Raw genomic sequence first — 13,958 nt, forward strand, 5'->3', positions numbered from 1 at the left:
CGCGATACTAACAGGTCCTTTCCAGGGCCCAGCCGTCGTCGCCCCGGCAGGACGCGCCCGCGTCAGCGAACTCGGCGGCGGCAGGAGGGAGCGCGGAGGTGGGGAGAAAAGCAAGAGGACGCCAGACCGCGACTTCCGCCTCACCCTCCACAAGACACGCCAGACGCTCTCTCCGCGCGGCCCGCCCCGCGCGCTCCCTCTGGGACTCCCGCCCAACACCAATTGGCCGTCGGGGGAGCGGAAGTCGCCGTAGAGCGGTGAACCCGGAAGTACTTCACGGCAGGCCGGGGCGACTCTTTTGAATGGAATCGGGCTGATTCATCGTGGGTTCGCGCTGCCGGAGCTGGGCTAAGTCTGGGTTGTTGCCATCGCTGCCGCGATACCGCAGAGGCAAGACAAGGGTCCAGACCGCCACCTCCTGCCCCGCCAGACTCCAGGTGAGGTCTAGAAGGCGGGCCTGGGAGATCTGGGGAGGCTGTCGCGCTAGGCCGCTGCAGCCCGGCGCTTTCCTGAGTCACGTTGCCCGGCCTTTGGCTCCGGAGGCCAGGTTCGTTCGTACTCTTGGTAGAGTCCGGTCGGGATGTGGTGGTCTCCGTGCTGGAAACGTTGGGATTGACCCCTGCTTGGGCACTTCTGCCTCCACAGGGAGACTGTTTATGGCCATTCGTTCTCTGTCCATAGTTGCTCCTAGGTAACTTCATAGTTGTCGGGGCAGCCAGGGAGAGAGTGACATCAACTTTGTCGCGGAGTGCGCTTGCCCCCCGACGGTAGGCTTTGACCCCTGTTTTCTTAGTGTGAAATCATTTCAAAACGTAAACATCCTCACAGAGGCGTTGTTTTCTATCTTGAATGTTTTCAAAACGAAGTGTGTTTATTCCCGCTGTACCTATTACTTTGAGTATTGCCCTGCTTGAGTAGTTTGAGTAAACTAGAAATCTGCTACTGTGTGTTATCTCCTGGAACTTTAAACTTCTGGGGGGAACTTAGCTCAGTGTCTGTCAAAAGTAAAAATAAGGTAAATGTTTTGAAAGAGTCTAAATGTAGTGACTGAATTGAAAATTTTCGGAATTAAAACGATAACCAAACGTTAATGTGGATTTCATGGGAAAGGCGGAGAGGCTTTAAAAATTAGCATAGAAGTATAGGTCTAGTGTGAAAATGATGTTTTTTCACTGCCCACAAAAGGTTTTCTTGGTGTCTTTTGTTGTTGTTGTTGGTGGTGGTGTTTTTAACATGTAGCCCAGGCAGACCCCCCAACTCTTGATCCTTCTGCTTCAGCCTCCTTAGTGATAGATTTCAGGCGTGGGCTAACCAGCTTGGTTAAAAACAGAAGTATGTTTTTAGTGCTGCTGCCTTAATGTGAGTAAAGGCATTCACTGATGATGTTGAAATAAAGAAACTGGACCAAGTTTCAGGGAAGGTAATATAATGGTGGCCTTCTTGTAATGTAAGGCTACCAAGTAGCTCATTTAAAGTTTAAATTATATATGTTTTAATCAAATTGCACAGGCTGTTGGGCGTTTATAGAGATTGAGGTTTATAGTGGCTCAGAATTAACTACAGTTAAGGTGTGTTTAATGAAAAGCCTGAATGTTGTTTTGACTTTGTTCCAGAACAAAATCAAATCTTGTCAAACGAAGAAAGTTTTGAAGTCTTTCATTTTTAGTCTCTCACCTGTTGAGTTTGGGAAGGTTTTTTTTCCCCCCTCTCCCAAAGTTCTTGCTAAATGATACATTGTCTTTCTAATTGAAAAGCTGGCTTTTAACCTTGACATGGGTTCATCCTATTTTTTGAACTTGCTGTATAAACCTTGTACTGAGCATGGGTTCATAACCACTTGTTTGAAAATTAGTAACAAGAAGCAATTGTGCCTTTTTTATTTTCAGTTTTACTGCATTGTTTCCTAATTCTGTGTCCACCTGTGAAAACCTTGCCTGAATATTCATGTGTTTTCTTGCTCATTAACTTTTATCTTTGCTGCACTCATTTGACATTTCATATTCTGCTTTATGATACTTTGGTATCCTTATCTGTAAAATGAGAGAATTGAATCAAATAATCTCTGTGAGTTCTAAGATGGTAATAATGACAACAGTGACAGCATGTGTTGAGTACCTCGGATGTTCAAGGCATTACGTTAAATACTTTGGATTTATTTTGACGATATACTTGCAAGATAGATATTTTGTAAATGAGATTTAGAATCTAGAAGAAGGTAACGTGTTCCAAATATTGTGAATAGGTAGTGAAGCCTGGATTAAAAAACAGATTGACTCATTGTAGAGGCCTTTCATACTTTTCATCTTTTTTATGGGTTTATAGCGTGAATATCACCTCCCTTGAGATTATAAATTTTTTTAATGTAAGTCACTAAATTTCTTGAGTACACAAGGTAGTACTCACATGTTATAATTAGGAGAAACTGATAGGTGTTTATGATTCTATCCTTTTATGAAGGAATGTGGAGCAGGAACCTGCTTTTAAAAATCATACTTAAATAAGTAAGTTTAATGTTAACTCTTTCTAATTTCCAGTGAAAAAATGTGAGAGAAAGAAGTTCTTAATTATTTTCCACAAATCAGAGAATGGAGAAATTGGAAATACAATGAAACAGTGAGTTCAAGACCAACCTGAACTACATTGTGAGACCTTGTCTCTAAAAAATTAAGGGCTGGGGATGTATCTCTGTGGTGGAGCACTTGCCTAGCATGTACAAGGCTCTGGGTTCAATCCCCACCACCCATACCCCCCAAAAGAAAAAAAAAAGAAGAAGAAATACAGTGATCACAAATATTGAGTAGTTTAAGATGGATTAAGCATTACTCTGAGAAATAATAGACTTTAACTACACAAAATGAACAGTGAGCCTGAATGGCTAAATATGTTCTGATTTTGTTTGAATTTTGTAAATTCTTGGACACTAGAATCTCTAGTAAAAAGTTTGAAAAGTCGGAAATTCCAATTAATGTGATTTTGAAGAATCTGTTGTTTAGAGTCATCCACTGTTCCATACATTGCCTATAAATATTTAAGAACTAGTTTGACTAAATATGACGTGAACATGATCTAATAATGTTAGGTTCTAATCAGACACTGACTCTAGAATAAGAAAAAGTGGACAGTTAATTATTAAAGTATTGCTACTTAAACTGTTTTTGGCGGTTAGGATTCTGAACATTTCTGTTTATATGGCGTGTTAGGTACATTAATCACTTTATTCATATTGCCTAATGCTTTAAGTAAATTTAATAATGTCATGAATGAGCTTTTGAAACCACAGCTTTTCCGTAGGTGTAAAAATTTAGTTTAGATCCATAAATCTTTTGTGTTGCTTTTATTTCTAAGAATTGAAAGTGTTCTCTTTTATGTTACTGTATAACATTTAACTTCCTGAACCCTTTTGCTAAATTCTGCAAAATGCAAGGCCCTCTCTCCAATATGATTAATTTAGTATTATAAAGTATGTGTTTTGAAACCCATTGAGTGGCAAACTATTTGAGGAAGAAGGGTCTGTATTGGTAGCTATGCTCATAGGATGATAATGCTGATAACTAGCATTCACTATTTATTTTATGCCCAGATTGTGTTAGGTGTTTCTCTGCCCATTGTTGTCTTTAATCTTCTAAACAGCTCTTTGAGATTGGTTCTAGCTTTATCCCCCTTTCGTGAATGAGGAGACTGAGGCTGAAGGTTATTGGCTCAAGGTCACAGAACTAATAAAACGTTGGAGCCAGTATTTCAATCCCTGGCATTCTAACTGCAGTCATAGCACTTAATCCTCATATACCTAGAAAAATAGTCATCATTATTTACCATCTGGGCCCAGTGGGCCTTTCTTATTTTTTGTACCATTAGGCATTTTATAAATAACTTACCAAAATGACAAAAAAGGGATAGCAGAAACATTTATGTTAGAAAAGTTTATAAAGCATACACCCTGCAAATGCAAATGTTTTTTCTGTATTTTCTTGGTTTTGAAGGCAGATGTACCTGAGATGGACAACATCTCTTGAATGTAATGAGCTGCTCATCAATCATTGTGTATGACCCTGGAACATACCCATCTCACAAAAGTTAGTTCTGTATTTAAAATACATCTCCAGGGGGTTGGGAGTTACAGCTAAGTGAGAAGAGTGATTGCGTAGCATGTGAGAGGCCCTGCTACCCCCGTCCACTCCCCCCCAAAATATAAAAAAACTCTCACAAAAGTGAAAATCCATCTCTAATAGGCCCTATTTTATTTCTGTTCTTCTTGAACTTTCTATACTTTGTGTGTTTATGGTGGGCACTATAAAATATATATCACATAAAATTTGCGTTTTAGCCGTTTTTGGTATACAGTTCAGTTGTATTAAGTACATTGATATTGTTGAATTACACCCTTCATTACTACCATCCTTCTCCACAGCCTTTTTTTTTTCCCTTGTGGGGTTGGGGTTTGAACTCAGGGCTTTGTGTTTCCAAAGCAGATGCTATACCACTTGAACTATACCTCCAGTTCATTTTGTTCTGCTTATTTTGGAGATGGGGATCTCTGGAACTGTTTGCCCAGACTGGCTTCGAACTGCAGTCCTCACAATCTCAGCCTCTCAAGTAGCTAGTATTACAGGCAAGAGCCACCAGTGCCAGGGCACAGCTCTTTCATCTTCTCAATTGCAATACTTTTGAAAACGTTGACAGCTAATGATTTTGTTGAATAGAGGAAAACTATCATTTTTTGTTCATAATTGCAAAACATTTTTATGTTTAGAAATAAGTTAGAATTAGTCCAATGACTTTTTTCATTTCTACATTATTTTTATTCACCTTTGTGTACACTTTAGCCTTTGTGTACTTATGACCTGTGTATTAGCATCATAGAAGATCAAATACATCACATATCTGTTTAGCAAAACAGGTGCTTGTTTCAAAATAGTGTGATGAACATGTTGAATGACTAACTAGATAAAACTGTCATCAGAAATAAATTGTTTAGTCATTGACTATTGTTAAAATTAATTTATTGAGTGGAAATTCACATAATGTAAAATTAGCCATTTTAATATGAACAGTTCAGTATCATTTAATCTATTCACATTGTTATGCAGTTGCTACCCCAATCTAGTTCTAGAACATTTCCATCATTTCAAGGTAAAATTCCTTCTCCATTAAGTAGTTTATTCATTTTCTTTACCACTCTGTATTTTGTCTCTATGGCTTCCTTGTATAGTTTATAAAAATGGAATCGCATGATACGTGACCTTTAATGCCTGACTTCTTTCACACAGTTGGGTTTTTTTTTTTTTTTTTGAGGGGCTGGTGCTGGGGTTGAACTGAGGTCTTCTCTCATGCTATAAAAGCACTCTACCACTGATCTACATCCTCAGTCCTAGCATAATGTTTTCAGGTTCAGCCAAGTTATAATATGTATCAGAATTTCATTCCTTTTTATAGTGGAATAATATTCCGTGTATTATATGGTATATGTATATATAGTAGCATTTGCTTTCTGTTCATCCTTTGGTGGGTGTTTGGACCATTTCCACATTTTGTTTTTTGTGAATGGTAATGCTATAAAATATATGTGTGTACTTGTTTTAATGACCTGTTTAAAATTCTTACAGATATGTTCCTAGGAATGGAATTGATGGGTCATATGTTAATTTCATGTTTAAATTTTGCAGAACTGTCAAATTGTTTCCATTATTCACTGGTTCTTAAATTTGAGATGATTAATCTACATTAATTAATTAGGTTAATTAATAGATTAATTAATCTAGGATATTGTCATCTCAAATGTATAGCCTAAGATTTTGTTTATACCAGTGATTCTCAATTGAGGGTGATTTTTCCCTTTCAGGAGACACTGGCAATGTTTGGAGACATTTTTTGTCACAACTGGGTAGGTCTTACTGGCATCTAGCGTACAGAGGCTAAGGATGCTATTAAACATCCTGTGAGGCACATGTCAGCCCCCACAGCAAAAAATGTTACTGGTTCTGAGTCGTACCAAAGTTAATAAATTTTGGCTTGTACCATCAATTTTATTGTCATCATTGTCAGAGACCAGAGTGCTATTTCTTTGCATTAATCTTGTGCTTTCTAATAATTGGGGAACCTTTTTCTTTTGTGAGCTTGCTTCCCTTTGCCATTTTGGGTAGAAAATGAAAAATTCTGAATTCTAAAGTATGTTTAGTGAAAACTAAGAAAAGAACTGAAATGATTATGCTTTTAGGCATTAAAAAAATGTATATATATTTTTGTTTTGAAACATGGTCTTGATATGTAACTTGAGCTGGCCTTGAATTCACTAAATAGCCCAGGCTGGCCTTGAATTCTTTTTCCTCCTGCTTCAGCTTCCTGAGTGCTAGTATTACAGACATGTGCCACCATGCTTGGCTATCTCTAGTCTCTTATGTCTTTTTTTTTTTTGACAGGGTCTTAGTATGTAGCCCAGGCTAGCCTTGAAGTCAGGATTTTGCTGCCTCAGCCTGTTTTATAACTTTTTGAAAAACAAATCAGTGCTTAGAGCAACAAAAGAACTGGAGGATGATGCAGCTGCTATAATTTGATTCACGATTGCATTATTTTATGTAATTCGTACCATTGTTACATTTTCTTATTATCTTAATCTTTTTGGTATAGTTGTGAATAATTAAGAAATGAACTAACACTGAGGATGATGAATGGCACACTTTCAAGATAAAAAAGGAATAGCATCTCTAAGATCCCATAAAGCATTACGGATTTGTAGTAGTTTGTAATGAACTATATATCAATTGTATGGTAGAATGAATTTTGTTCTATTTAAAAATATAAGTAGGGCTGGGCAGGGTGGTGCACAGCTATAATCCCAGTAACATAGGAGGCAGAGATGGAGAATCTTGGTTTGAGGCCAACCCAACAAATAGTTAGCAAACCTGTTTCAAAGAACAAGCTGGTTGTGTTGGATATGCCTGTACTTCCAGTTAGGTGGGAGGCAGAGATAGGAGAATTTCAGTCTGAGGCCAGCCTATGCTAAAACCTCTGAAAAATAAACTAAAGCATAAAAGGGTTGAAGGTGTGGCTCAGTCAGTGCTCAGAAATGAAATGTATAAACAAAATTTGGATACAGGATTAATCACTGGTAAATCATTCCATGCTTTCAGGAAATTAAGACAAAATCAACTTTGGGTGGTGGAATGCTTGCCTAGCATGGAGGAGGTACTGGGTTTGACCCCCAGAACTGCAAAGAAGAAAAAAAAATCTTGATTTCGATTTCATTTCTAGAAATATTTTTTAGAGGGTGGTACTGTCATTGAACTTAGGACCTTGTTAGGCAGGCGCTCTACCACTGAGCCACAGATCCAGTCCTTTTTGTTTCACTTATTTTTCAGGTAGGATCTTGACCATTTGCCCAGCCTGGCCTGGACTATGATCCTCCTACCTATTCTTCCCAAGTAGTTGGAATTATAATTACATTCCACTGTGTCCAGCGTATTGGTTTAAAAGGGATCTTGTTAACTTTTAGGCCCTGGCTAGCTTGGAACCACAATCCTCCTGAGTAGCTGGGGCTATAAGTGTGTGCCATCACATTCTGCCAGAATTTTACGTCTTTTGAAGACTTTGGTTATAAAAATGTATTCCTTAACTCTCAAAATAATTGTATCTCATACACTTTTTTTTTTTAAGGCGAAGAAGAAAAGATACTTTGGAAAAGTTGTATCTGTCAGAATTAGCAAAAGATTGAGTTAAGAAGGAGAAATTTGTCAAGCTCAACAAATTGAAGTTTAACACCCTAAGAATTATAATTACTGAAAAGGTAAGGGTTAAGAATGTATTTTACCTTTAACTGTTGTTTCAGTATATTATAGATACTATGAAAATGTATTATTTTAATAGACACCAAATTGTGAATATGTGTGGTAGATAACCAGATTTTAAAAAGTTGTGTGACTTAGAATATTTATTAGTATATTTCATTTACAAATGTTAGTGTTTTTATTAAATCATGTGCATCTTTTTGTGTGTGTGTGTGTGTATGTGTGGTATTGGGGTTTGCACTCTGCTCACAGTCATCTTATTTTAAATGTTTTAATTCATTAAATATTTTTTCCTGTTTGTCGAGACATTTAGTTTTGTAAAAACACAAATCTGACCTGCCAGATTTTCTTTCCCACTGCTCCCCACATTGCTCATGTATATTCACAGCATCTGGAGCCTGTGTAAAGTCATCAGAAACAGCACAGGGGGAATAGATAAACTGAACACAGCTGGGAATTGACTTTGGCCTAGAATTAAAATATATGTGTGTACATATGAAAGTGTACTGTGTGTACTAAAGTGTACTGTCTGGTTTTTTTCCTATTGGTTCTTCAAGTTTATAAGATTGAAGTGGCCCAGAAGAATTTTTATTTCCTTGGTAATACATTTTAGAGAATTTGTCTTTAATATTGTAATATATACAGACTTTTTTCTGTCTGTAGTCTTTAAAATATGCTATATATTGAATGCCATATTTGAATTGAGAAATTTTAGTGGCAATTTGATGGAGATTTTATTTGTGAATTTTGTTATTAGTAGGATGAGTGAGATTGTGAAGTGGAAATTTTGTCTAGAATATCAAGTTTTCTTGCCTTTTCATTTATAAAAATGAAGTTTTCTGTTGTATTATGTTGAGTGAAACAAGCCAGACACAAAAAAATATGATTCTATTTATGTAAAACTTGAAATCAGCAGAACTAATCTGTTAGAAGTTGGAGTCTCACCTTTCGAGAGTGATAGAGACTGCAAGGGGATTGAGAGGCATTTCTGAGGTATAGATTTTTTATTTAGGCGTGGTTACATGAGTATGTTCACTGAAAAGTCTGTGATTTTATTTATTATTTTTAATTTTTTTTGTGGTACTGGGGTTTGAACTCAGGGCCTACACCTTGAGCCACTCTAGCAACCCTATTTTGTGATGAGTTTTGTTGAGATAGGGTCTTCTGCACTATTTGCACTATTTGCCTGCACTGGCTTTGAACGGCGGTCTTCCTGATCTCAGCCTCATAAGTACATACGATTACAGGCATGAGCCACTGGCACCCGGCAAGTCTGTGGTTTTTTTCATTTGTGTACCTTTCTTTATGTGGGCTTTAATAAAGTTTCTAGTATTATCATTGTTAAATGCAGGCCAAAATGTTATTGTAAATAACAGTAAATATAGTAGAGCAGAAATGTAATCATCCTAAGTATATTATTGAGTTTTAGTTTATACAGTTGTTCTAACTAGTAAAATAATGTGGACAAATGATTAATCCATTAGCACTAAATTATATTTATAATATGATTTATGGTAGTATTTTCTAAAAAATACATTTTAGGAAAAAGAGTAATATTAAGTCTTAGTAGTAATTTTCAAGTAAAAACATGCTTTATTTCATTTTATAAGTACTTAGTTGTATTGCTATTAATTTTTATATTTGATTACTTTTTATGTGCTTGAGGCCATAGTTAAGTACACCTATTATTTCATTCCTTTATTCTTTGAGTTTTTCAAGTTTGTGAGTATGTTCTGTAGTTATACATAACACTGAAAATAGATATTTTAAAGTTAAGCCTCTTTGTATTGACTAACTCTGAAATTGAAATTGAGATTAGCAGCTGAATTTCCTTAGTGAAAAAGGTTTATATTTCTACATCTGAATCAACAATGTATTTGTGTAGATACTAAAACACTATCTTAATTCATTTAATGTTTATAATATTTCTTTTAGTATAATGAGTTCATTTTTAAAAAGCCTTTGATGCTAATTCAGAGATCCATAATCTGCTCACAATGTCTTTCACATGTAGTTTTGATGATAACTGACAAGCTGTAAGTTAATTAGCACAGAACTTACTAATGAGGATGTTAAAATTTAATTTAAAAGTGAGGATTTTTATTTGTATACTCTGGACAAATTGAAGAAAATTCAATCAAACATATGATAAGCATTTCAGGCACTTTTTCCTTATTCAGGTAGTTTATTAGATAACAATAAGAAAATATAATTAACTTAATGATAGCAAAGTTTTGAAAGTATGCTAAGATTGCTTGTCTTTAAAACTGGGGATAACCCAAAAACCAAAGCAGTGAAATAAGGTCTGTTAATTAGCATGGAAGACAGCTTCTTGAATTAATATGTGGTGTTAATTAACAGGAAGTCTGATGTTGTGTTGTAATTACCACCAATATTTTTGACATACTGAGTGACTGAAGGTGAATTATATAGATACCAATTGAGTAAACATTTTTGTGCTTCAGAACATTTTCCTTTGTTTCTGTTTTCTAGAAATATGGACAGACTTCTAAGACTTGGAGGAGGTATGCCTGGACTGGGCCAGGTTAGTATATAGACTCTTGGATTGTTCTATTTATCCAAAGAGAAAGAAATCACCCTACAGATAACCTCATGGAAAGAAGCTTAACTTTTTGCTGGTTGCGATATTGTAACACTAAATAACAGGTGGAAAACATTTTTTACTATCTTAATTTACTTTTCTCATGTGAATGTGAATTTTTCTGTTTGCTTCCTTTAAAATTTTTGGATATGTAAAATTATGAAGTTATCTTTTAGATAAAAAGAGCTTGAAATATCTTATATCTAGATTTTCAGTATAAACTTTACATGTTATACCTAAGAAAGTAAACATGGCATTCTTTTTGCCAAATCTAGACTACTGACCAATATACTATTGGTGTATGTAGTCTTAACTCTGATAAATTTCTTCTAGTAATTGTGATAAATGGATGAATTGATAAGTAGTAACTTTTTTTTCTTTTAAATTTGGTGGTGTACATGTTTTCTTTTATAGTCCTATCAAAGTTAAATGAGCTTTCACTTGTTTTACTATTATCATTTATTTTTCTCATGTTACTGGGCAGATGGCCTCTAGATAGATTTCTGTCTCAGGATTTCTGTCTATTTCAGCTGAAAAGAGTTTTTGTCGCTCTTATTTTCTGTTTTTTTACTGTGCTGTGGGTTGAACCCAGACCCTCATACATGCTGGGCTACACTACCACTGAGCTACACCTGAGGTCCTTTGCCCCTTTTAAGTTTTGATTGTTTTTGTACTTATTTACTTATATTAGTTAACAAAAGAGGTGGTTGCATATTGTTCCCTTTCTGAGACTTTTGTATAACGTATAGTTTTGTGACCAAATACTGGAATTACTATTATTTATTTATTTTTTTGCCAGCAATGGGGTTTAAACTTAGGGCCTCACACTTGCTACGCAGGCACTCTTATCACTTGAGCCACTTCACAAACCCTAGAAGTATTTTTATCACTCAGCTTTAGAGCCTTTTAGTTACCAGCTTTCCCTCATATCTATATCACCATCAATCATCTTTCGTTCAAAGTCAGTTATACTTTCTGTACGAAACAGTTTTGTTTGAGACTTAATGTATGACTTTCTATCTTTTAATGCACTTTTATAAGAATCTTTGATTAGGACTTTCATGGTTTATCACTGATAATTCCTTTTAGAAAGATGCCACCTTTTTTGCGAACTATTCTGAGTAGACTTCAGTTATTTTTCATTTACTTTTATTAGTGTAAAATATTTCTCATGTTTCTTCGTTGTCAACCAATTTATGATTCTTCACTTTGTAACATCTATGTAATCCATTCTCTGACTTAGAAAAATGTCAGATGTGAGCTGTGGTGGTGGGGAGGTTCCTCAAATTTACCTGCAAATTACAGATTAAGACATTATCTTATTACTTGCATCGTATTTAAATATCAAAATGTCTTAAGCATTAGATACAATAGATTATATATCCATCTCATAAATCTGTGCTGAAAAATTGCTGAACATGAAATAATGACCACAAATAGAGCTGTATTGGTTCTTAGCAATCAGTGTAAACCTTCATATTATGTGTAAACTAAATGCTTGCTCAATAATCTCTGATTGTTTTCTGATTGGTCCTAAGCTTGTACTTTATTGGAATTTCAAAATATGTTGTTTAAGAGCCTGCTGTTTCATTAGCCTGTCAGATGACAAATAATAATTTGTGGAGTTCTTATTTCTGAGATTGTTATCAAATTCTAAATGATCAGTTTTTTTTTCTAAAATTTTTATTTCTATTATAGGACTAATTTGACAAACATACAGTATTCCTTTTGCAACATCAATGTTAACTTGTTATTTTTTAATAAACAAGAACGGAATTTTAAGTGTATTCTTTTTTTTAATAAGGAATCAAAGATCTTTTGATCAGCAGTTGGACCTAGGGCCTCGCACATGTTAGGCAAGTGCTCTACCACTAAACTACATGCTTATCCCCATTCATTAGAAGGCAAATATCTTTGAAACAATAATAGCACAAGGCTTTTCATTACACAGGCTTAACAAGCAATAGTAGTAGAAAGAAGACAAAAGTTGGTTTATCCCTCCAAAAACTAGTGGGAAGTATTAACTGTCTACCATTTAATGGAAAGACAGATTTCTCTCACAAATTGGGGCAGGTTACTTGCTGATACATTTGCAGGTGGCCCTTGTAAAGCATGGGGCTAGGTAAGGGCAGAACAGATGAGGAGACCTGATATCTTGAGAGTCTGTTGTGGTTATTTAACTTTAAGAGTTGCCTTCTTTCAAAAATTTATTTTCTTCATTAAAATACGAGAACCATGGGTATTTTATGAGAAATGGGTATTCTTAAAATCATTATGTATGGATAGCCTAACTTGAATGAGTGAAATGTCTTATGACTATTTTTTCATAACAGTGCTCAACAGTTTTGCAACTTGACTGGCTTAAAGACATTTTGTTTCATATGCAGTTGGGAATATTGCAATGCAGTTCTGATGGTAACCAGGAGTTACCATTAATCTCCACAATTTATAGGCTTAGTCCTCCTCAAAATTGCTGTTACTTTAGATGCCAGCTGCACTGCAGATATCTCTAGCCCACCAACACTTTTGATCAAATGGCTATAAATGGTCATAATTCCTTATGACGTCCCTCAGCATTGATAATTCATGAGAACAACTTACAGAACTCAAAGAAAGTGCTGTATTTAGGCTTACAATTTTATTATCAAGAATACAGATTAGAAGAATAAAGCAGATGAACACACAGGAGAAGGAAATGAGTTCTGTGCTTTGCCATGGCATTAAGTTGTGTCACCCTCTCTGCCCATCTGTGTACTCATCTGCTAGGAAGTGCCACCTGCTTCAAGAAGTCTCAATATCCAGAGTTTTTATTGAGATCTTATTACATGGGTATGACTGATAAAGTGATTGGCCCAAATTTCAGAAGGGCCCCTTTCCCTCTTCTGAAATGGGCCCATCTCAAAGTCCTAGTCTTTAAATCATATGGTTGGTCTCTGTAGTAACTAGGGGCCATCATGACTTGCTCGTTGTTAGCATCACAAACATTATCTTTTAGGAAATCCCACAAGTGTTTGAAGTTTGTGCCAAGAACACAGAGTAAATAACAGACAAATTATTTTACAACAGAGACTTATTTTCAGTCTCAACTCCATTATTTGTATGGAAATAATTCAGTATTTCATTTGAATTTTTCTTGTACCTTTATTTGGTACTGATGTATCTGTTAATTTAATTTATTTATTTACTGTGGTGTTGGGAATTGAATCAAGGGCCTTGATATGCTAACAAGTACTGTACCCTGAGTTGCACCCCAGTCCTGATGCTGATTTACGTGTGTGTCTGTCCTGACCCAGGAGACATGACCCTGTATCAGACTTAGGGCCTTTAATGTAACCCAGTAGTAATCAGAAGACTTTTGGGCTTTGCTTTGTAATGCTAATTGGTCACATTATTATTATTATTATTATTATTATTACTGTCCTCCAAGGGCTTCTTTTCTTTTCTTTATTTATTTATTCATATGTGCATACATTGTTTTGGTCATTTCTCTCCCCTGCCTTCCACCCCTTCCCTCTCTCCCCCACCCCACTCACTTGCAGGCAGAACCTGTTCTGCCCTTTCCTCCAATTTTGTTG

General features: G+C 35.8%; 1 protein-coding gene across 2 annotated transcripts in view; it reads left to right on the top strand.

Moving 5' to 3' along the window:
- The first annotated feature begins 241 nt into the window (after positions 1-241).
- Psmd14 (proteasome 26S subunit, non-ATPase 14) overlaps positions 242-13,958 on the top strand; it is a 97,487-nt gene continuing 83,770 nt past the window's right edge. The window contains exons 1-3 of one of the 2 annotated variants that reach the window (XM_020173291.2): positions 242-437; positions 7,651-7,780; positions 10,275-10,326. In XM_020173291.2, coding sequence (XP_020028880.1) covers positions 10,279-10,326 — 48 coding nt within the window. In that variant the 5' untranslated portion in view covers positions 242-437; positions 7,651-7,780; positions 10,275-10,278. Of the gene's footprint in view, positions 438-745; positions 768-7,650; positions 7,781-10,274; positions 10,327-13,958 lie in introns of those variants that run through there. The other variant, XM_074070957.1, reaches the window with a different exon arrangement.

The sequence above is a fragment of the Castor canadensis genome, chromosome 4, assembly GCF_047511655.1.
Source record: "Castor canadensis chromosome 4, mCasCan1.hap1v2, whole genome shotgun sequence".
Classification (NCBI taxonomy): domain Eukaryota; kingdom Metazoa; phylum Chordata; class Mammalia; order Rodentia; family Castoridae; genus Castor; species Castor canadensis.